The 24,169-nt window shown below is 40.7% G+C and overlaps 1 protein-coding gene across 3 annotated transcripts in view; it reads right to left on the bottom strand.

Annotated features, from left to right (window-relative positions):
- The window catches only part of CRTAC1 (cartilage acidic protein 1), a 317,696-nt gene that overhangs the window by 133,537 nt on the left and 159,990 nt on the right, over positions 1–24,169 (bottom strand). For all 3 annotated transcript variants that reach the window (XM_075612348.1, XM_075612347.1, XM_075612349.1), the window contains exon 3: positions 19,111–19,307. In XM_075612348.1, the coding sequence (XP_075468463.1) occupies positions 19,111–19,307 (197 nt within the window). The remainder of the gene's footprint in view (positions 1–19,110; positions 19,308–24,169) is intronic.

The following is a 24,169-nucleotide window of genomic DNA, read 5'->3' as shown; positions in this document are numbered from 1 at the left end:
GAGAAAACAGTCAAACAACTGCAGGTAAGAGTGTGGTAATGGTATCAGTAATTCTAATGTCCATAGGGAGTAAAAGACTTAAGCCCAAAGAAAGCGCAGACAGTGCAAGGCGACGGTCAGTGACATCACTGCAAAGACGCCACAATAGCAGCAGCTACAGTAAACAAGACAAGTCAAAAAACAATAATAAAACTGCACGTCAATGCTAGTGCCTTCACAAGTCAAGAAAAGCATGTAAAACAGCTCAAATCCTTTGCATTTCGTAGTTCACCAACTACTTCATCAGGGCATAATTTTAAACAGCGTAATCATATGGGATATATACCCACTGGTCTCCAGAGATTGGTCGGACATCGGGAGTGTGTGCGGCCAATCCCAATTGAATAGAGGGTTGACATAATTATAGCCATTTCAAATTAACAATTTATTAAGAAACATATATTATACAAAATTTGCTAAAAACGATGCAACATAAAGGAATGTGCTGAAATAAAAATAAAAAAACATGTTTTATCTAAAAATAGAATCAAAAGAGTGCAATACAAAATTATTGAACAAAATACACAAAATTGCACTTATTGAAAGGGGATCACGTAGAAAACAGTGCAAAAAGTTACATTTAAACAGCTCTTAAGCTGAGAATAGCAGCAATAGAGTAAATAGTATTTATGTCAAAATTAGATAAACCCTAAACAGCAAAAACAGAGGCTGCTCAAAGGTTTTTTCTCTCCTTGAGTTTTAACTCTCTATTTTATGCTCACATTTTTTTATTAAATGTTTAACCTTTGAGCAGCCTCTGTTTTTGCTTTTTATGGACAAGGCTTGTCTTTCTCTGCATTTCTGAGTGGACTATTGCAGATTTTCAGACTATTCTAAAAACAGACTTGCTTTTGGTTTCTTTGCTTGGGTTCTCAGGGTCCATTTAAAAAAAGACAAAAGTATTTCCATTTGTTTGTATTTTTCTGTCAATGGTTTCCCTTGCAATTATGATATTTCTATCACTTATGCTAAGGTATCAAATCTAAAAGTCAGCTCTCCTATCTTTTGTCTCCCTGTTTATGTCTATTTCTGTTGTTCATTCCTATGCTTCTGCTTTAAAGACACATTTCCTCTTTACTGGCTTTCTTGGGAAGTTTGGGTTCCCCATGTCTGAAGCTATGGCTTCCACTTTGAAAACAGTCTTGAGCAATAAATGTGAACACAGTACAACGGATTCTTCAGAGTTTCTCAAGGCAAAGAGAAAGAAAAAGAAGGGTGGCTGTTCAATTATAGTGGAAACTGTAGAAGGAATTAAGGATGACCATTTAACCCCAGGAAATCCTGCATTAGAAGGGAACAGAGATATGCTGCAGCCTAAGGCAACTCACATAATTGTTCCAGGGGTAGTGGAAAAGAAAAAGGATGCCTTTAACCAGGGTAAATATGCCTTAACTCAGGCACTTCAATCTGCATGGAATGAGATTGATTGCCTTTATAGACGACTTGATAAAGAGTAAGAGGCCAAGGCTGTACTACAAAAGTGTCTGTCCACAGCAATTGCTAAGTGTGTACTCCAGGAGAAAGAAAAGGATCAGTTGGATAGTGACAGGGTGATCTTGTCAAGTAAGCTGGAGAAGGCATACGCTGATTCTGCCCAGGACCAGAGTTTCATTGATCAAGTTGGCTCAGCACTGGAAACCTCTCAGAAGGAAGTTCACAGGCTTAATACAGAACTTGACGCCTCTAAGGAGAGGAGTTGCCACTTCAACACAGAACTACGTTCAATGAGAGAGATCTTTGAAGGGTTAAATAGTGGTTTTGAAACTGTAGCCTAAGAGTGCAAGAATCTCTATGCCCGAGTCAGTGAAGGGGATAAAAGACTCCCTGAATTAGAAGAAAAGAACCAATTGGCCCAGGAGACATTAGACGTACAGGCAGCACTGCAGAATGCAGAGAGAGTGCTGCAAGAAGAACGTGTCTCCCTGAGCAGCGCAGACAAGCAGAGAACATGCTACAGAGCCAGCTGCAAGAACTGTGTGCGAGTTTGCAGGACGCCAAGGAGAAACAGATGAATGCTGAGGAGAAGCAGCGCATTCTGCAGGAAGGAAGTATCCAGACTGTGAACCAAGTAAAAGTGTTACAGGAGCATTTGAGTACCCAGTGTGTCCCAGAGAAACAAGTAACAGACATTTAGTGCTAAATTGGATGAAGTTGGAAAGAGAGATTCCAAAGTTAAAACAGATATTTGGTCACAAAAGGAGACCACGGAAAGTAAACTCAATGCCCTCACTGATTGTTATGAAGAGCCTGGTGAACCAGTTGCTGGTTCCTGTACCATCACTGTAGGGACAAGTACTTTGCCCGTTAATAAACCACCAGGGGTGGGTCACCCCGAGTCTGCCTTTAACCAAGGTCTCCCTGAGAGCCTGGAAGATCGTCTGGAGAACATTCCTGAGGGGGAGGGGGGGAAGGGAGTAGTGTCACAGTATTCCTAGACATCCTGCTCCCAGCCAAAGTTCCCTTGTCTGTCCACCGGTGTGCTACTGTTTCTGTCTGATCTGAGGTTCCTCTGTCTGTCTCCTCTTGTTGCTCCTGTCCTCTGACCTTATACTTTTCTGTCCTGCGTGCTACCAGCCACCGACCTCAACCCGTGACCCCAACAATCCTTGCCTCCCCTGCTGTTCTGGCCACCAATGTCCTACCTGCTCCTGGAGTCCCCGTGACACACCCCTTGTCCAATCCCTCTCCACAGGGCTCAAAATGGTAGTACACCTATTGTACTATATTACTTTGTAGGGTCATTTGGAAAGGGAATTAAGAAACTTTTCATGGCACTGCTTTAATAACATATTTTAGTGGTCGTTAAGTAAAGCAAATAGAATTTATTTTACATTTTGATAAAACTGCAAAAAGGAGCTATTTTTATTTTTGATGGCATAAACTTGCAATGTTGCGTTAAGATTCTTTTGTGAACTACATAAGGAAATCTAGGGGATCTACTGTATTAAATTTCTTTGTAATCAAGAAGATACTCTACTACTAGAAAGCAAAGATGTCCTAAAACTATATTTAGGGATACAAATCATCACTGTGAATTTATATGAAGGGGAGATATAAAGATGATGAAAACAGCGAATGCTAGAAAAAGAAAAAAAAAACATCAATCATATGCATTGTGCACTGTATTTTAAACAGAATGAGAGATGAAATCAAAGCAACATGGGGATTTACAATCTTCTGCCATTCAATCTCAGAATTAGCCGAGCAATTTAATTCATCAATTCTCAAGCTCCATATGAAGAACACCCTGAGGACAAACTTGAAGGGGCAGGAGGACGTGTATATTTGCTCATGGGCAGAGATGTGTTATAGCCCACAGAGGACAATTAGGAGGAATTTACTCACATTGATGATAAATTAGGCTTGTCCTCCAAGATCCCTGTGACCAGTGTTTTGGAAGAATACTAATAGAGAGAGACTGAAAGAATTGTAAACAAATAGGTACTATCTCCAAGACATGTTCCAAAGGTTAAATGAATGCAGGAGATATTTCAATGTGTTGATATGTGCTCTATCCCCAGTGGACCCGAAAAGGTCTTATTCAGTGACAAGGCACAGCCATTGTCCTTTATGAGCCGGGTTTTTTGTAGCTTTTATTTCCGATCTTCTGTAAACAAATGCTCCAAGGGAAACTCTGGAGGTGCTTGGAATGTGTGCTGTTCATTTATCTTATTTAAAGACATATAGTTCACTTGTATGTCTCACCTGAGAGCTTCACTTTGCTAGTGTATTGCTATGGCATTAGCATCCAAACAGAACCATTATATGATCTGATCAAGGGTCCCCGAAAATTCTGCTAACAATAACATCATGGGGGTCATTTGCAGTAGATTTTTTCATTGATAAATCTGGTGCTGTTTTTTTCTGCGCAAACATTGCACAGTAGGGAACCTTGATATTGCATTATATCGTAATGATTTGCAATGGCAAAGTTCTGATGCAAAGTTGATCAAATACTACTGCAAAAGAAAACCTCACTACCTGTTTGAAGAAATGTTGCTGCTGACAGAAATACTGGCTTTAAGTGAACTATCTGCAATTTTACCTAAAGCACACAGGTAATTGAAACTGGATGTAATGTATGCAAGTCTGAGGAGTTCATTCAATAAAGCCCAACGCGGTTTACTGCAATTATCCTTCTGCTCCATCACAAAAACGATACTAAGATGGAAAGTGAGGGGATGGAGTTAAGAGTCACCAATACTGCACTATTTACTGTCTTCCAATCCCGTGACTATGAAACAATGTTATTTCAATATAGATTGTTATTAAATCGGCTTCTTTAAAGCCAAATGTGGGAGATAGAAAATGAAGTTCTTTCTATTCCATTAACTACACTATTTAATATTCATTTAAAAGGTTGGCTTACAGGTAGCTAGATTAGTTTAGTGTTTTTTTGTTTTTTTTTACCGAATTCTCAGCTTCAGAAAGCGGGTTGATACACTATTTCGGCATCATTTTAGACATTCCTTGTATGCTGTGAAATGGAGCCATTTCATTGGCTGGTTGCAGCTTTCTGATTTATTATGTTACATGCATCAAGGGGCTGTTCATCAAATGTTACCCTTTTCTGGAGCCACATATTAGGAATAAATTAAAAGGAGACAAAAAATATTCAGTACTTCAGAAGTCTACCCTCTATCTTAAGTTTCCTTGTTTTATTTGCACTGATAGGTGTTGGAATATTCTAAATTTGTCTATCATTACAGCTGCTAGAAAAAAAATGTTGGATTTATTTTGATGTCCCAATACTTGTGTTTGTTTGTCTTGAGCACTTATTTTGCTTTGTGGAAGCTACTGGCAGCTATATGCCAACAATATGCCTCAATACAGAGAAATTGTCATTGGGATTAAGCATCAAAGGGGGAGATCCTCAGAAGTTCGTCACTTTTAAGATAATAACGATTGTTACCTAATTTGGTAATGGACGTTATTTTCTTCAGTTTAATGGGTATTCTCCAAGCTAATGAGATGCAAAAATAACGTCTGTTAATAAAAGTAGCAGCCCTAGTAACGGGGATTTCCGTTGAGCAGAGGCGCGTTAACTAATACAGTGCGCATGCGCAAAACTTTAACTTGCATTCATTAATGCATGCATTAAAGACACGTTACTCATGTGCGTTACCGCCAAAGTATTTATTGCTACAATAAAGATAACTGTATTTTTAAAAGATTTTTCATTATTCATAGTGCCTTCATTTATTTTCTTTGTACATTATTATTTATTCATTATTATTGTAGAGATTATGGATAAACATTATTGTACACCCATACTTTATGCAGTCATTATTACAATATATACCATATTAGATCACATAAACCGATCACTTAAATCACTAATAGTTTGAGGTGTGTCAGACATTTATATTTTGCCCCACATCTCTGCAATGCCCTTCCCCTCAATATTTGACTAGCACCCTCTCTACCCATCTTAAAACACACCTCCTTAACGAAGCATTTGGGTAGATCTGTGGCTGATACTCTACACTTTATACATCGACCATGGCCCTTTGCACATGCACTTACCAGAACACCCTCCTACTAGGTCTGTAATCTCCCTACTTACCACTTAGATTGTAAGCTCTTCGGGGCAGGGTCTCCTCTTCCTAATGTTACTTTTATGTCTGAAGAGCTTATTCCCATTATGTGTTATATTATTATGTCATGTGTATTACTGCTGGGAAGCGCTATGTACATAAATGGCGCTATATAAAGATATACATACATTCCTAATACAGTATATCTTTGCATTACCCATGTAACTTTTTGTAATGAAAGGGTTAAGTCCTATAATCAGGACATTGCTTTTAGGCAATTCCAAGAAATAACTCAATGACAATCAGGGTCTGGGTGTAAGGGCAGCTTTTGGTAGGTCGGAAATATGATAGCATTTATTCCCATGCGCCAACATGAATGGAGGTCTGAGGATCTGTGTGGTTAGGTAAACTGCAAGAGAGACAAAAAAGACCCAATGCTACTGTACATCCAACTTGACAAATCATTTAGTACAAAACGATGTATTTATCTATATTGTTTTATCATAACTATGGGTCACTTAGTTAAATACTTTGGCCAAAATATTTTAAGCTACAATCACATCACAGTAGACTCATTTCAGTAGGTCCTACACTGGGTCTACCATGATGTGGTTCTAGGTTATATTTTGGCCAAAGTATTGAACTAAATAACCCATATTTATGCTAAAAAAATATAGATAAATACATAGTATTGTACTAAATGATTTGTTGCGTTGGATTTAGCATATTGGTCTTTGTCTCTTGCACTTTACCTAACCACACAGATCCTCAGACCTCCGTTCATGTTGGCGCATGGGAATAACTGGTAGGGCACCCTTTGGTGAAACATAAGAGAAAGCTAATGTATTGGATTGTAATCCTCAAATTATCTGATTTCTTTTTTTCTTGTTCAGACTTTACAGTATTCTAAATTGTTGGACATAAAGCTTACTTTATAAAGTCTACATCAATATAAAAAAAATGAGATTTTCTCTTTTTAAATAGCTTTTCATCAAAATGCTTTACGACTCCTAACAAAGGTTTATTTCTATCACTAAATTTGTTATTCATTCCTGAGTTGTACAGACCACTAAAGAGCAAAACTACAGCTGGAGAAATATCCAGTATCACTTGGTCTGATCACGCAATGGTGAACATGGAGATTAAACTAATCCCCTCTGTGTGTACCAGAGACAGCGACCCATATAGGGGACTGGATATATTAAAAACACTGTCTCCCCTCGGCCCTAATCTCGATTTCGATTTGGGATCATTTTTTAGGGAATGACCCCACACTTCTGCATCATGGTTGCAGTGTGATTTTAAAAGCCACAGGGAAATTCTGTGTGTCAGCAGTTAAATCTCCATTTAGATATATATGGTTTAGGAGATCAGTAAACAAATACGGGCTTAGGTATATGCAACCGAGAACAATGACTGATTAAATCACTAAGTAACCATTCTCTGATGATGTACACTTTGTAATGGATTATGGAGTCCCGTCCAAATGATCCCTCCAGCTACATAGGCGGTCACTACAACATTGTATATATCTGTATGCATACTGTCCATGTGCTGTTTTAGAGTCATAAGTTATACTAGTTTTACAAATCCCGCCTGCATTGGAAGAAGCACCCATTGCCTCCAATTGTGGCAAGTATAAAAAATACGTTCTACATTTTTTGTAGTGTGGTTAGGTCACCTTTAACCGATATTTGATCTGTTGGATTTATTTACATTTATCAAGTACTATGTGACGTCAACCATGGGAGCTATAAAATGGAGGAAATCCCTCAATGTCAGAGTACCCCTGAGGAAGCGGATGTTAGTTCGTGAATACGCATGCACAAGTGTGAGCAGAGGAGCTGAGCTGGGCATACCACACTACCACACTATACTGGCAAGTGAGGAGAGGAAAGAACCTGATGGGAGTGAGATCACTGAATGGGAGTATCTGAGGATGTGAATTCCAAGCCGAACAGCGTAAGCACATGACAGCGTGCTGACGACATCATAGGCGGATGTGGAAGCGGATACGGGCAAGGAACACACGTGAATTACAGCAGCAGTGGGGAGGCTGCGAAGAATTCTATGCAGAGTGAGAGCACATCGAGGCATTACAACAACTAAATCCAACTCCACACGAACCGGAGGATAAAGGCTGATGATGGCCATAAAGTTCACACTGCGCATTTTATAATTGAAATTCGTGAGTGCAATTCCAACTGTCCTTGTTATATGTTTTTTAGTAAAGTTTTATACGTTATTGTGCTATGACATTTTCTTCTCTTTTCATATGACCCATGAGGCACTAATTATTGCCATAACATCCCCCCAAATCAAGGGGCCAGAAGAGTGAAATAGTTCCCTATCACTTCAACACTAACGTTTATATCATTATCATAGAATATTTGATTAATATCACTGTGTTTTAAGAGCACGTGGGTGTTGTAGGTATATCAGATCCCTAGCACTAAAAACAAGTGTGCATAACGAGGTGATCAAATTGCCTTTATTGTCTTAATATTGTATTGAAGCAATATGTTATTGTTTTCTTTCCATATTTATGGGACATTGTCTGTACATCTATCCGGAGTTCCAGCGCCAAGGAGGACTTCTTTCTTCACATTTACAAAGAATTTCAGACTTAACAACTGAACTGGCCAAGCTGGACCGGGTGCAGAAGCGTACCAGAGATCCAGATATACTTACGAATATTATAAGGGTTATAAGAGAGTTAAGTTTATGCCTCTCAGGGGGCGATACACTAAGCAGTCAGCTTTTGCGCCCGATTGGGAATATGTAATCTCACGATAAAAAATTAAGCTAAGAAGTTAAGCGCATTTTGGTCCGTGCGGGCAAAAACATGCCCGATCGCACAAGCTGGTTTTTTCCCCCCTGCTATCGTGCTTAAAATCTATAGCGCTATAGCTGATTGGGGGAAAAAAGCAGCCTGTAAGAGCTGCATGGAGACACTGTGTCTCCATGCACGGCTCTTACAGGCGGTCATACAGTATAAATATACATTTTAATACTAGTGTACATATGCAGGGGGTCTCCTGAGCTGAACTGCATTGGTTTCAGCTTCGGGGACCGCCTACTTCATGATATACAGGCCCCGTTATGGGGTGCCAGTATCCCCGTGCAGGATTAAAAATCCCCGGTCACGTGACACGGGACATTGAAAAGCACAAGGGGTGCTGGCACCCCATAACGGGGCCTGTATCTCATGAAGTAGGGGGTCCCCGAAGATGAAAACAGTGCAATTCAGCTCAGTAGACCCCCTGCTCATGTACACTATTATCAAACTCACAATAACAATTATTTATGAACTGTATTTAAGGTAATTATGCACCTGTAATTTTAATGTTTTGATTAGTGTGTGGGAGCAGGGGGTAACCTGATGTGAACCACATTTATTTCAGCCTCTGGGCCCTCCCTGGTTCAAGAAGTACAAGCCCTGTTATGGGGTGCCGGTATCCCACTCCAGAATTAGAATACAACGGTCACGTGACGTGGAAATTTTTACATCACAGGGAATACCGGCACCCCATAACAGGGCCTGTATCACGGGAAGTAGGGGGTCCCCGAGGCTGAAGAGGAGTTGCATGTGCAGGTACGTCCCGTCTGCCAGCGCAGGTATGTCCCATGCAGGTACGTCACGTGCTACTAGTGCAGGTGGGGCAGTGCAGGTGGGGAGGGTAGCGGGAGTAGTGCACTGGGAGAGAGGGACAGTTTCGAGCATCCGATCACTGATCCAGAGCAGGCTCATGCAAGTGATGAGCAGCCTCCAGCATGCAAGAAGCGCGTGGAAGGGATAAGAAACGCCTGTTTTTCTCATAGAGAAAATTATATTCTTGTGGAAGGTGTCATGGCTTCGTTAAATTAACTCTATGGGTCATTGGCATGTAAGAACATCACTTATATGATTTTACTGTACTGCATGAAGTAATATTTAAATGTATCTAAACAGTACATTTTAGTAGTTTTTCAACACTTATGAATGCACCATTGAGATGTTAAACATGTATGCTATAACTGAGTTGTGCTGCTGATGTATGGACACATTTTCTTAGTCACGACTGCGCACATTACATAGACTAATGGGTGTCTGTAACTACATGTACATTTTGGTGTTGACACCAATACTCATACTGTTACAACATCCCTTTCCTATGGTAAAATAGTTAATATATTAGCAGAAATTATTAAACCAATAGTTAAATTTACAGTAACCTATAGTCATGTATTAATACATTTCTACTTACATATACACAGCAAAAACTAAAAGCAGTCAAAAAAGCCATCTGTGGTCCCAGATCTGCACATCTGTCAGCGCATCTGGCCAACAAAGACGAACACCCGAGACGTGCAAAAAACATTTTGGAGAAAAAATTACGTCTTAAAAGAAAGATGTCAAAGGCTGGTCGCCCTGTATGTGGAACAGGAGGCGGTCCTTCTGCATCTCTATTTTTGTACTTTTATGAAGAGAAGATGTACCCCATCATGGATCAGCAATTCATTTTTCGGACTGGAGGGGACAGGGACATCGGCTTGACTCTTTCACAGTCGGCAAAAGGCGAGTACTGTGATATGAAATCAATATATAATTCATGCTGAAATACAGTGCTTAAAAGGCAATCATTTATACGGTACATACAGAAAAGCTTCGCTGTAGTTTCTATGATAAAAAATATTCTCTAAATTACACAGGTCATTAGGTTCACTTTTTAACATTCAGGCTTGTTATGTAACTGATACACTTCTCTAATTGATAGCATATAAAGAAATGTGCAGTTACAGTACACTGACTGTACACTTGTAGGCGAAAATCCACGTGGAGAAAACGGAGCACAGCCGGTCCAGAAATGAATAATCTGGGGCTAAGCAGGTGAACTAAAAAAATTATTTATTGTGGGTGTACAACATGGTGGAACAAGGATGTACCTCTGATGCGTTTCGCACTGAAATAGCGCTTTTTCGCCTGCATTGCATTCCAGCTGGACGCATGCCTCTGGGACTGCTTACCAACAGCGTTTATGTGAGTAACAAACTTTATGTTATTATGTTATGTTTATCTTGATGTTATTAGAGGATTATGCCGTGCTTGGGTTGCTGCCAGTCACATAGGGACACGCCAAATTTGCTGTTGTATATCTGCACTAGTTGGTTTGAGCTGGGTTCCTTTGACTAATATTGGCAGCAGGTAACCCATCAATGAGCTCTACAATCAAGATATACTCAGCTGTTTGTTATCACTTTATTTTTGTTAAATAAATCATGACACGGTGTAATCTGTCATGTGTTGTTGTTCATCTGAGGTTGTATTTACCTAATTTTAAGACCTGCAAAGGAACAGATGATTGTTATTATGTCCTGATATGTAAAACCATATGATTTAAAGAGGGTGTACTTTCTTCTTCACACAAGGTATTAGCAAAACATAATAAAACATTAACCTCTACATGCCATTTAGATATAAGTGCAGTTTGTATTGCTAATGTATGTAAGTGCGTCTTCGAATTCCCCCGCTTCAAATGCATGGAAGACTGATGAGTTCTGCAGGATATGGGAATCGTGGCAGGCACCTGGGAATAGGGCTACCACACCCAGAATTTTCATGTGCGCATCACACACTACCTGCACATTAAGCGAGTGGTAATGTTTCCGGTTACGGAAACGCCTCTCGCCTTCACGTATCGGGGTCAGTGCAACATTTGTGCAATCTATAGCACCCATCACATTGGGTAGCCCTGCTACATTATAAAATGCAGTCTTCAGTGCCTGCCACTCTGTCTGCTCACTAGGAAAATGTATATAATTCCTAGTGTACCTAGTCAGTACACATAGAAACTGGCTAAGGACCCGCGAGAATGTTGGCAGTGAAACCCCGCCTCCTATGCCCACAGTTGTCTGAAAAGACGCAGAAGCAATAAAATGTAATGAGCTCAGAAATTTAACAAGGCCAGGCACTGCATGACACCTGTCTGTTGATGGCTCTAAATCTTCTCTTAACTCCTCATAGAGTTCAAAGATAGTCGCTGAGCTCAATTGATACACCTGATGATGTCGGCCTCACTTAACCTCTCTAGAGAGCATCTTGCTGGGAAATATCGGGGTGCAAATTCACGCCTTACAGGGAATTGTAACTCCCTCTCTCTCCTCATCCTTAATTGTAATAGAATCTCCCTCGTCCTCCTCACAAAGTACTCGATCAAACCACAATTCGCAATGACATCCATTTCACCCTCGAAGGTAAGTGTTTGCTTGTAGCCTTTATATAGACCGCCTAATAAGCCACATTAGTGCAAACGATAGCACATGTGTATGTAGAATATTTAGATTGTATTAATCCAAGCAGTCTTTATAGTTTGAATGAGATGTGTTACACACATAATATAAGATGATGTAATCCGAAAATAAACACCATTCATGAATCCACAGTTAAAGCGATGATGCGACACAATATGAAGAATTGTTGTTAAAAATCACACAATCATTACATTTGTATGTAACATGTTGAGTCATAAAGGTGTTAAATCACAAGAAGTACTTGGTTTTCCTAGAGAGGTGTGGCAGAAGGTTTGATTAGTGTCCGGGTGGTTGTTTTCTGATCACGGAAGTATTGCCCTTTAAATTACCCCCCTCCTAACATATGCGGTTAGACTATTAAGTTATAAAGATGGATGTCATTCAATTGTTATTAATTTGGATTCAATAATGTGTTATCCTTCGATTCAATTAGTGTGAATCAGCTTCATGAACCCCTGGGGCCACACAGTTATTCACAGAAACATCGGTGGACCCCGAGGGCCACACATTATTCATGCCAATACCTGGGGGCCACACATTATTCACGCCAACACACGGGGGCCACACATTTATTCATTTTTTTTTTGACTGAAAAAATGCTTTTTACGGCCGATAAATCACTTTTATCACTGCTTAGAGAATCGCGGAGAGGGCAGTATCGGTCTTAAAAGGCATTTATCGTACTTAAAAGCAGTTATCACTGCTTAGTGAATCGCCCCTCAGACTCAGCTGAGCGAGCCCTAAGCTGGATAGGTAAAAAAATATTATGAGCATGGGAATAAGGCGCATACAATGCTGGCCCAATGCCTAAAGAATGCAGCTACAGCACGGAACATACAGGCGATAAGAATGGCAGACGGTACGTGTCTCGTGATCCTAGCCAAATAGTAACGCAGTTCAATAAGGATTATCAGAACCTATATGATGAGAAAACAATTCTTACCAACAATAAAACAACAAAGATTAAGGAATATTTATATACCCTAAGCTAAAATTCACAGGTATCCACACCTCCTACCTAGTGAAAATGTTGAATAAATTCCAACAAGGGGCAGTGGAGCAACAGGCAATGGCCACAGCCAGCATTGTACTTATCCTAAAAAAGGCAAGGACCTATTGAACTTAGCTAGCTACCGGACCATTTTACTTATAAATACGGACATTAAATTATATGCCAACTTTTTGGCAAGTCGCCTGAAACATTACATGACCTATTTGATATTTGACCACGACCAGGTGGGTTTTAATTCCAATCAGGCATGCTCCTGATAACATCCGCAGGACGCTCAACATAATCCACACGACTGATACTAAAAAGGTCCCTTGATAAGATGGATTGGCAATATCTGTTTCTAGTTCTGAACAAGATCAGTCATTTTCTCAGAGGTACAAGTTCTATTCCATGCTCCTTGCATGTAAATTAAAAGCACACACATGCTGTCAGAGATTATCCCCATTGCGAATGGGACGTGGCAGGGGTATCTACTCTCACTGTTCCTGTTTGCAATTTCCATCGAGACCCTCGTGGCTTCATTTTTGCGAAAGAACCCAATATATTGGCCATACAGATCGGGAAAACTGAACACAAGCTATCGTTATTTGCCGACGATATCTTTATGACCATATCAAACCACTCACCGCCCTCCCTAATCTTTTTCAGGCATTAGCACATTTCGGTGGGGTATCCAGATTCAAAATCAACCAAACAAAATCCCTCGCTTTAAGCATAAATTTACCACAGCATATGACTAAATTACTCAATATAAATTTTTATTTCACTTGGTGTACAAAGACCATCCCGTATTTAGGAATAAAAACCACTAAAACTATACAAAGCCTCTATAAAACACAATTAGTCACAACATATCAGTAAACAAGAGATCTGGAAGAATGGGGTAGGTACTGTATTTCTTGGGAGGACAGGATAGCAACAAAGAGCTTAAAGGGCTACAAAGGTGCATTTTTTATTTGGAATGGCAACAATCCTAGAATCAGGATTACAGTGCAGCAGAGATCCAAAAAACTGGGGTGCTTGGCAGCACCTAATCTACTGAAGTACCTCCAGGTTTCACAGTTTAGCCAGCTGCTCCTTTGGAATTCGGCAGCTACTGTAATACAAAGGGATGGGTCGAGGTTGAAAATCATGCTTTCTCCCTGGCAAAATTAAACTCAATACTCTGGTTAGCTAAAGGTGATAGACTGCCAGTATCCTCTATCTATCCAACAACAAAACACTGATTAGCTCTGTGAGACCACTTAACATTGACATACAAATTATTCCGCAAAAATTCAGGTATGATATAGCTCTTCCACAACCCTCAGTTGAGTCCAGGGCTGGACGAGCTAAGCTTTGCTGCATGGACGAAAGCAGGGATTATTAGAATTAAGGCTATGGTGTCAGACAAACATATTAGATACTCTCAGTATTAAAGGAAAATAAGGGTTTGTAGCCAAAATAAATATTCAGATATCTCCAATTAAAGCATTTTACAATGTCAACCCACACAGAAGCTAGTCCGGCTACAACCACTTTAAGCTATTTGACTCAAGATAAAATCTTGATAAAAGTCTTATTAAAAGTTTAATATCAAGTATCTATCAAGTGCTACTAGATGTTAACTATAATCAGAGAACCATATATATGCTGAAATGGGAGGCGGAGCTGGGGGAGGCCCTAGATATTGAGGAGTGGACAGATATTTGCGAAGTGGTGCTAGCCAGCACTTTACGTGTTGCTAGGGAGCTGGGCAGCTTCCTCCATCCCGATTGGCAGCATTACCCTGCAGCAGCCAATCAGGAGGAGATGTCAGGAGCCTGATGGTGGGGCCGAGAGGAGGAAACAGCATGGAGTGAAGAGGTGAGAAAGGGATGTATGTGTGTGCGTGCACACGTCTAGAGCACATCACAACGTTCACCATTGTGTTTAGTATTTTTGGAAAAGCCAACTGGCAACCCTACTTGCAGGGTACAGTAAAAGGAAATTGGCTACAGACCTTTATAGTGGCAAAAGGACAACACTAAGCAAAACTAAGCAATGAAAACATATGTTTAGTAGAGTTCATAGTGGCATAGTACAGGGTGCTATGCAACACACCACTTTATTATTCAGAAATCCTAAATGTCAATTCTTTCATTCTTTCTTTCCGTGTGAATTATTTTACATGATTTTCACGCTGTTTTGTTCTTGTGCCTTAAATCCCACACACACCCCTTTTTAAAATGGTATTTCAAGAACATTGTTAGCATGTTTGAAAGGATTATGCTTTGATACAATGAAACACAACACCATTTTACAGTGAGAAAAACATCGTTACTTTTTCTGCCACTTTATCCACGGGTGCCAATACAATATCAGCATTATCTAGAAAGCCATACCAACGCACAAATACGCAGTCCAATGTTACACTGCCACAGCAAAACTGGACAGTGCAGGCTTCTCCGTTGGATATTAACACTACAAAAGGATTACATCAGTATTATTTCCCTTTACTTTATTAAACAGAGACAGGGGAGATTTTGGAAGAGATAGACACCTACTAACATAGGAAATAAGATGTTATGTGTTATAAGGAGATTTAGAAACATTGTTTTGCAGGTATACAGAAAAAATACAAAACCGGATTCTCATCTCACTTATGCTTGACAGACACAACAGAGTTAGAAAACCTACAGTAGAACGGGTAAAAAAGCAGCAATTCTCAAATAAGTGTATAAAACTCATTAGCTTTTGTTCAGCACAGCAGCGTCTGCTTTGTCTACCTTCCCAGCGAATGCTTCAAAGCTGCTTAGTTCGCTGTCTGCCTTTCTTTTTCTTGCTTGTCTCACCATCCTCACTTGCTCTTCCGGATCTCTTTGTCTTGGTCACCCCCTCGATTTTTCTTGTCTTTCTGCCGGTGATATATCAGCACTTTGCAGCACAGGGTGGCTTTTTTTTTTGGACTGCTTACTTCTATAATTACAGCCATAAAGGTCTGTATAGGAGAATGCAGCAAATGGTGATTGAGATACCAGGGACAAAGGACAGGATTAATATTCATAGGGAAGCACTGAAATAATACTGCCAGGAAATTAAACATTTGCCACCGTACAACTCTGTGCCCCGCAGTGAGAAATGAAAACAAGGAGTTAGCCAATTCAGGAGGCACTAGTTTGTATAGGGGGGAAAAGGATCCCAAACTCTATGCTCAGTAAAGTCCCAGAATATAGATTACATGAGCTCTCCATACTCACTCGCCAAATGTCAAGGCTCCAGTGTTATAAATGCACTAAGCAGCGTTTGATGGCACCATGATTGCAATATGGGTAGATTTGTTCCTAGGTCTACTAACAATCAACTCTTACTTGAAGATTGTACGCATACTGTATTTGGTAAAGCTAGGTTTTGAATTTTTCCTACATTAAGTGCAATGGCCTTTCAATGCCTTGTATGCAGAGATTATGACATGCCTTCTTTATGGTATAATGGCAAACGTGTAGCAGAGTCACCTGAATACTGTATGAAGCACGTAGGGATAAAACCAGAATAGGGTATATAGAATGTATTTGTTTGCATCCTATATAACTTGATACAAGTTTAATAACAGAAATTACAGTGGACACAAAATTGATAAAGTGGATAGAATATTGTAATGTGCTCACCAATTCAGAACGGGGTTTTTATTCCCAGGCGTAGTTTTAAACTTTAAATAGACATTGTGCAAGAACATCTTTTTCTGCACATGATGTGGGCAAAGGTCTACCCTTCCTAGGGTCATACAGTACATAACCGACAACATACAAAACAGGGAGTTAATGCAGATGTGACATATGCGTATTGTATATTGGTATTGCTATGACCTGAAAGCATTCAACTGTGTAACAGCTTAATCAGCTACTTTATTAAATTGTGGTATACGAAAAATATGGCACTGACACAGAGTTGCTGCTGTGTTTCACCGAGCACGTGATTGCGCTTAGTTTGCAGTGACATTTATTCTCATAACTTAAGCATGATAGCCCTGCTCTGGGCATCTCAAAGTCAGATATCAAGGAATTTGGGATATGTGCCGCTTTCACCGCTCACAAGTGATTAAGAGAGGCTAGCGATCGAGCAGGGGTGGACAACTGCAGTCCTCCAGGGCCACTAACTGGTCAGGTTTTAAGGAAATCCCTGCTTCAGCACAGTTGGCTCAATCAGTGGTTCAGTCTTTGTCTATATAGAGGATAGATAGCAGCAGCTTTATTTGTCATTAATGGATAGCGTAAAAATAATAATAATAATAATAATAATAATAATAAATGGTCGATGACTATTATGAGTTTCAAAAATATTTCACTATTGTACATTAAAAATACAATGTCACCTTTATATGTACAATAGCAAGGGGTTAAAAAGTTCAAAGGATGGGAAAGTGAGTAGCCTGTGCAAAGGAGAATTCGATTTTAAAACAGAAAAACATGTGAAATCTTATATGTTTTTTTTTTTAAATAAATCAGTTCTATAGTATTAGATAATACATACTGCATTTTATTTTTCATTCAACACTTAGTGTCATTTTTTAGTTTTAAAGCATCCTTTGATTTCTATTGCAGGTTTAAGCCCACCTCCCCAGCAGTGCAAGATCTTTGCAACACTTTCCTGTTTGTGATCATTTGTTGCCAATATTCCCAGCAGTTTGAGCTATCAAATGTAACAATAGATAATGTTACCTTAGTAATATAAGGATACATTGTAGCTGCTGAGTGTCACTGACTGGAGCAGCCATTATGTTAGGTACACAATCAGGATTTTGACAGATTTATAACAGGAGAACCAAACGATTCCCAGCTTCAGTAAGAATGCAGAATTAGACATTGTCACGTGTTTTACATATTAAAATAAGAAAAGAAAAAAACACGGGGGGGGGGGTGTAGTATTGCTGCTTTAAAGCCTCTAAGTGGCATTGCTTGCAAAAGGAAAAACTAAACTGTGCACCTGAGCTGAATGCATACAGGGAAGCAAAATCTGCTGACAAGGCAGAGGTGTTTCAGATTCACTACTGCATCAGGCTGTCAATGAATCAATTGAATCACTCAACTGAAAAATTAGCTCAAGACTTAAGACATCCTTCAAACACAGAAGGTCACAAAGAGGGCTACATGGAACCTGCCTGACATCTCTCTCTAAGAATTTGTGTAATGAACCAGTAGTACAAGTGTATCTGAACCAAAAGTTCTGGATGAAGAGTATATCCCAATAAAACGAAGTGTAAATCGTGAGGCGTTTAACCTTCACAATGCTCATGCACAATAACAACGAGAAATATTATTTGTTAAAAGGGAGTAATGGGACGTTGGTAAACAGGAAAGCAGTAGCATTTACAACCACTAACACTCAAATAACTGCTGCAAAAATAACCCAGCAACAACAAAAATAGAACTCCAAAAGGAGTGCAAAGCAACAGATGGCAGTCCCATCGCAACACAGCTACTGTACTCATTACTGTGCTACCCTACCCAGGTAAGTAGGAAGTCCCATCGCAACACAGCTACTGTACTCATTACTGTGCTACCCTACCCAGGTAAGTAGGCAGTCCCATAATAACACAGCTACTGTACTCGTTACTGTGCTACCCTACCCAGGTAAGTAGGCAGTCCCATAATAACACAGCTACTCATATACTGTGCTACCATACCCTGCTGTGAAGCGCTATATACATTAATGGAACTATATAAATAAATATATACATACAATTCCTCAACCTCAAATTACTCACAAGTTTCAGCGTACCATGTTATCAAACCAGCTTTCATAAATAGTTTTATAATCCATTGACTTCTGTTTTTGCAACGGCTATATTTACTAAGTGGTGCTAAACCATAAGACAATTGACAACCAATGTCTAAACTCTGCCATCATCCCTTGTCCTGTGCAGGGTAATGCCTCGGCCATAGTGGAAGCGTGCGTGCGCGCTCACCTTGGCGTAGCGTCACTCTCGCCTGCAGGCAGAGGCGAGGGGGAGGCGTGTTGGGGGCATTTCGGGGGGCGCGGTCGTGATGTCACGGAGCTAGTTCGCTCTTATTGGGCAAACAGCTCACGTGACCCGGTCATCGCGCGGGAAATTCAAACTTGGTTGTAGCGCCTAGCACCGGTCTCCCCGCTGCGCTTGTGCACGCGCTCGCACACTATAGAGAAACAAATTGATGTCCTAGTGTTTAGTTTCGGCACAAGTTATGTCGCTCGCGCCATCTCCTGCACTATGGACGCAGCCTAACATTGCTGTACCTGAGAAGGCGTTGTTGGTGTTAAGAAAATAAATTTCTTCCCTTCCGTCTCCATCAATATCACAGGCAGTGACGCCAATGGCGTTGCCTTGCCGATCTCGTAGTGCATAATATGGTGAGCTCCGTTCATCCACCGCTATATTCACCAGGCGTCCCTTCTCCTTGAAATATTTCAACACTAGGTTTGGCCCATTATACCTAAAAGGTAAAAAGAAAAAAAAGGACACAGGCAAATTGAGTCATTTTTATAAATCAGTCATTTGCAAAGAGACTACTTTAGGTGTGATAAAACAGAATGAAATATTCCCACACAACAGGTCAAATGGGGAATAACTGTGACGTCTGAAGTGGTTTCTGAATTGTCCCTGATTTTGATTTGAGGCTTTAGAAAATCGAGGATGGGCACATTGTACCCTGGAAGCCATGACTTTGACATTCAGCTGGAAAACACTGACAGAATATTAACCTGACAAAGCCCTTAACCTACGCGGGAACATACTGTACCAGTGATTGAAATGCCATTAACACAAGTTGTGTGTGATTCCAGGAGAGTAGAATGTTTTGTAGTAGGGAGGAAGCTTTCTAGAACCATTTTTAAAATGGCTTTTATTTTATTTATAATAAAAGAGCAGAAAGTGATTTGTTCTCCATCAATAACTTATTTATTAGAATAAAGATGAAGTTGTGTAAATTAGCAAGTTAAAAAGCAGCTGTATTCCATGTTCTCTTGTATCAACACTCTAATCCGTGGGAAGGTTTCATGTTTGCTATTTACTGTATCTAATTCATTTTAATGTGTCCTGTCCTCTGCACCTCACATATCACCTTGTCCTTTAAGTTAGGACATTCTTTACCACTTGGAGCTAATTAACTATAATCTGTTACATATTCTTTTATTATTATTTTGCTTATGTAAAGCAGCAAAACATGTGACATCTTATGTTTTCTTTACATAAATCAGTTCTGTAGTATCAGATAATAGTGACTGTTTATTATTTTTTAATATTCCACTCTTATTGCCATTTTTAATGAGTTTTAAAGCATCCTTTGATTTCTATAGGTTTTAGCCCACCTCCCCAGCAGTGCAAGATCTTTTCCTGTTTGTGTTCATTTGTTGCCAATATTCCCAACAATTTGAGCGGCAAACTGTACTAATAGTCAATGTTTCCTTCGTAATATAAGGATACATTGCAGCTATGGAGTTACACTGACTGTTGCCTTGATTCGAACTGGAAGGTGGCCATTATGCTAGGCACACAATTAGGCCCGGGCCATGGTGCCTTCGCCCGCGCTGAGGCGTGTGGAGGCTGTGGGAAAGTGGGTGCTTTCCCTGGCCATGGTCGACGGGCCTTGGGGGGCGTTCCTATGGGCGTCACGGAGCTGGTTCGCCCTCATTGGGCGAACCGCTCACGTGACCTGCGTGTCGCGCCAAGAAATCAGTTTCAACTGATTTCTTGCACAACGCGCCCCCTCCTGCCTCCGCCCGCACGGTCTATGGGCGCGATCCATGCCTTAAGGCAATCTGATCGCGCCCCGTGTGGACGCCTCTGCGCTGTCTCCCACACCATGGATTCAGCCTAGAACAGCAGCACCAAACGTTTGCCAGCTTAGGTAACAATATAGAATGAAACATTGTCACATGCTTTACATATACAAATAGATAGAAGAAAAATGTGCTATGAAATATGTCAGAGCCCCAGGACATCCACGTTGGACACAGGACTACAATTTATCTGTCAATGGGGAACGGAGAAGCAAACGTTAGTGAGTTTGTGCCATTTTGAAAGCACAATGCTTCAATAAAGTTGTTGGGAAAGACTCAAGAGAACTACTCTTAAAATATTTAGCACCCTGATTTTTATGTGCTGAAGCATCTGTAATTTACAGTACATTTCTAAGGCTGGGGCCATAGAGGGGTGAGGAGTTCCGTGCTGCGCTGACGCTGAGGGTCGCCTGCTGAAATCTGCGCGATTTCATGCCCATGCAGGCGAGCCAGCGGGCGCAATCGAAGGCGGGGGGAGACTGAGGGAGGCGGGGCAGTGACGTCGCTGGGCCAATCGCCCGCAACGCACCGACGTCAACGTCACGGCGCCGATGTCACGGCGCCGTGATATTGATGCTGCTCCGCGCTGATTGGATGTTTTCAGCCGACAGCGTGCTGAAAAACAGCTTGGCTGTCGGCTGAAAAATCCAGCGCCTCCGCACGCTCGCGTGAGCCCCCTCTCAAGGCATCCTCATTGAGGATGCAGGGGCTCAGCGCGACCTGTCCTTCTATGGACTCGGCCTAATGCACCACTAGTAGTCAAGTACCAGTTTCTTCCTGTTGCTGGAAGAAGACATACGTGTCTACTTAGAACAAAGACTCAAACGCGTGTATTACATGATAATAAAATTGTGCCTTAGGTCCTATATAAAGGGACACAGCTTTTGCATTCAAGCATTTAATTACAAAATAAATGAGATATATTTGCCTATTCATTTAATTCATATATTCAATGCCGTGATATTTGAAAACAGACTATTGTGAGCAGTTTATCAAGTTTCAGAAGGAAAATATTGTACAGGCGACATGGGTTACGGTATGCAAATGCAGCCTGCATTCTGCGGGTATTCTTTTCTAAATGGTATTCTGCACACAATAGATACAACTGCACGATTATACAAAGCAAGAGGGATGCTAAAAGTTTAACAATGACGTTAGTTGATTTCATTTTCAGTTATGTGCTACAAGTGACAGCTTCTATTCATTACAGCCTTCAGAGCAATACTGGTGCAAAAAGCAGGACAGATTTATTGCGCACAAAAAATCCCATTGTGTTTAACGTCTTGATATTTGTCTTGATTGAACCTGGAGCTCTTTTTGCACCAATGTTGGATACTTTATTAAGTAGTTCCCACTATGTCTATTGAGCTGGTATCATACCATTTGTCTTACCTCCGATCTTCCTTTTTGCACCACAGAATGGCATGTTTACCAAAAATACAGGCCATAATTCATGAACTATATTCATTTCAATATAGTTATTCAGACACACAGACACACAGACACACAGACACACAGACACACACACACACACACACACACACACACACACACACATACACACACACACACACACACACACACACACACACACACACACACACACACACACACACACATATTGTGTCTTTTTTGGAAACTTAGTGACTTTACAGTTAACTACAGATGTAGTCAACATTACTGTATGTTTACATGCAATAACACAGGAGGGGTGCTCAACTACAGTTCTCAAGCCCCTGAACCCCCCCAACAAGTCAGATGTAAAGGATATCCCTGCTTCAGCACAGGTTGCTCAATTAGTGACTTAGACATTTTTCTATTAGATTTGCAATGGGGTATCACTTGTGTCAGAGATTCTCAATTCCAGTCCCCCAACAGGTCAGGTTTTAAGGATATCCCAGCTTCAGTACAGCCACCTGTGCTGAAGCTGGGATAGCCTGAAAACCTTACCGGGGGGGTGGGGGGCGATGGGGGATTGAGGACTTGAGTTGAGCCCCCCTGCACTAATGTATTAAATTGCACAACTTGGCATGTAAATCACATGATTTTGCAACTCGTATCTCCACTGAATTGTAAACTCGCACCAGTGGAAACACGTTACTGCTCGATACCAATGGCGGCTTCTCTATCGCTGGTGCTTATTTACTCCATAGACACCACTCTTAATAACAGTGTGGCTCTTTCTTGCAGGTTATTGTTAATATGGAACCAGACACTGTCCTGCACTCAAGGAAAATGCACTCTTTGAGAAAGCACCGTTTGGTGTGAAACGCGTGGGAGGATCTTTTTGTGTTTTCCAGTATGTTCCGAATAAAGCTTTGTATATTTTTGTATCAATTGAGTTCCCGCGAGATTTGTTGCAAGCTGTGACTCTGGACGCATTGGCTCACTTATTGTTGATATGTACAAGACGTGTCGTGCTATTGGCCCGGAAAAAAAAAATGTATCAAATCAAATAATGGAAATGCAGGGAAACAAAATAATGAAGGCTGGGAGAGAGGTGTAGAAAATATGATCACAGGTAAAAGGTGGCAGTGATCCATTTCCTTTTTTTGCTTATTCTAGAATTTGAATATATTCAGATGGCTCAAAAGGACATGTCCAAAGTTACTTGCAAATGCAAGGACGGCACAATTTGAGATGGAACTTTGCCCAGAAAATGTGATTAATATACAGATACAGAGCTGTGAGCGCAATCAGTGAAAAGGTTTCTATGAAAACCCCACTCAACTGGCTTTACAGAAAAGAATCTACATAAAAGACAGAAACGTTTCAGGTATAAACTTCAGATTTAAAGCAGATTTGTATTATTTGGCCCAAAATCGTGATGAACATAATGTTGCCAAAAATTATTCCAAATTGCAAAGTTGGGGATACTAAAAGTGCTGCTTTAACCCTATGCATGCTAGAGAGGCCACGGTACCCCGCCCCTTGATAGTGACATCACTGATAACCAGAACGGAAGAGGAGGAGTCTCCCCCTCAGCTCCTCGGTCATGCCATTCAACGATCTCCCCTAGAAAACGAGAGGAACATCCATGACGTAGCTACTGGTATGCCAGACCTCATACCGTGGTAGCTGAATCATGGAGCACGCAAGGAGTTCATTTATAGAAAATACTGATCTTCAAAAAGTCTGTTTCCCATGCAGATGTTGTCTTTCCATCGTTTTTGTGACAGACTTTATTAGCCTTTAATGCAGGGGTGGCCAACTCCAGTCCTCAAGGGCCACCAACAGGTCAGGTTTTCAGAATATCCCTGCTTCAGCACAGGTGACTCGGTCATTATGACTGAGCCACGGATTGAGCCATCTGTGCTGAAGCAGGGATATCATGAAAACCTGACCTGTTGGTGGCCCTTGAGGACTGGAGTTGGCCACCCCTTGCTTTAATGCAATATATTGTATACCCCTCTGGCTGTGAAGGGGTTATATGCACATTTGTCATCAGGTGTAGGTCAAGAGCAGACTAGAAATGTTGTATTCTCTGACGTTTCAACATTAAACCACTTAAAATACA

Source organism: Ascaphus truei, chromosome 8 (genome assembly GCF_040206685.1).
Source record: "Ascaphus truei isolate aAscTru1 chromosome 8, aAscTru1.hap1, whole genome shotgun sequence".
NCBI lineage: Eukaryota > Metazoa > Chordata > Amphibia > Anura > Ascaphidae > Ascaphus > Ascaphus truei.
This window is presented reverse-complemented; position numbering and strand designations above follow the sequence as displayed.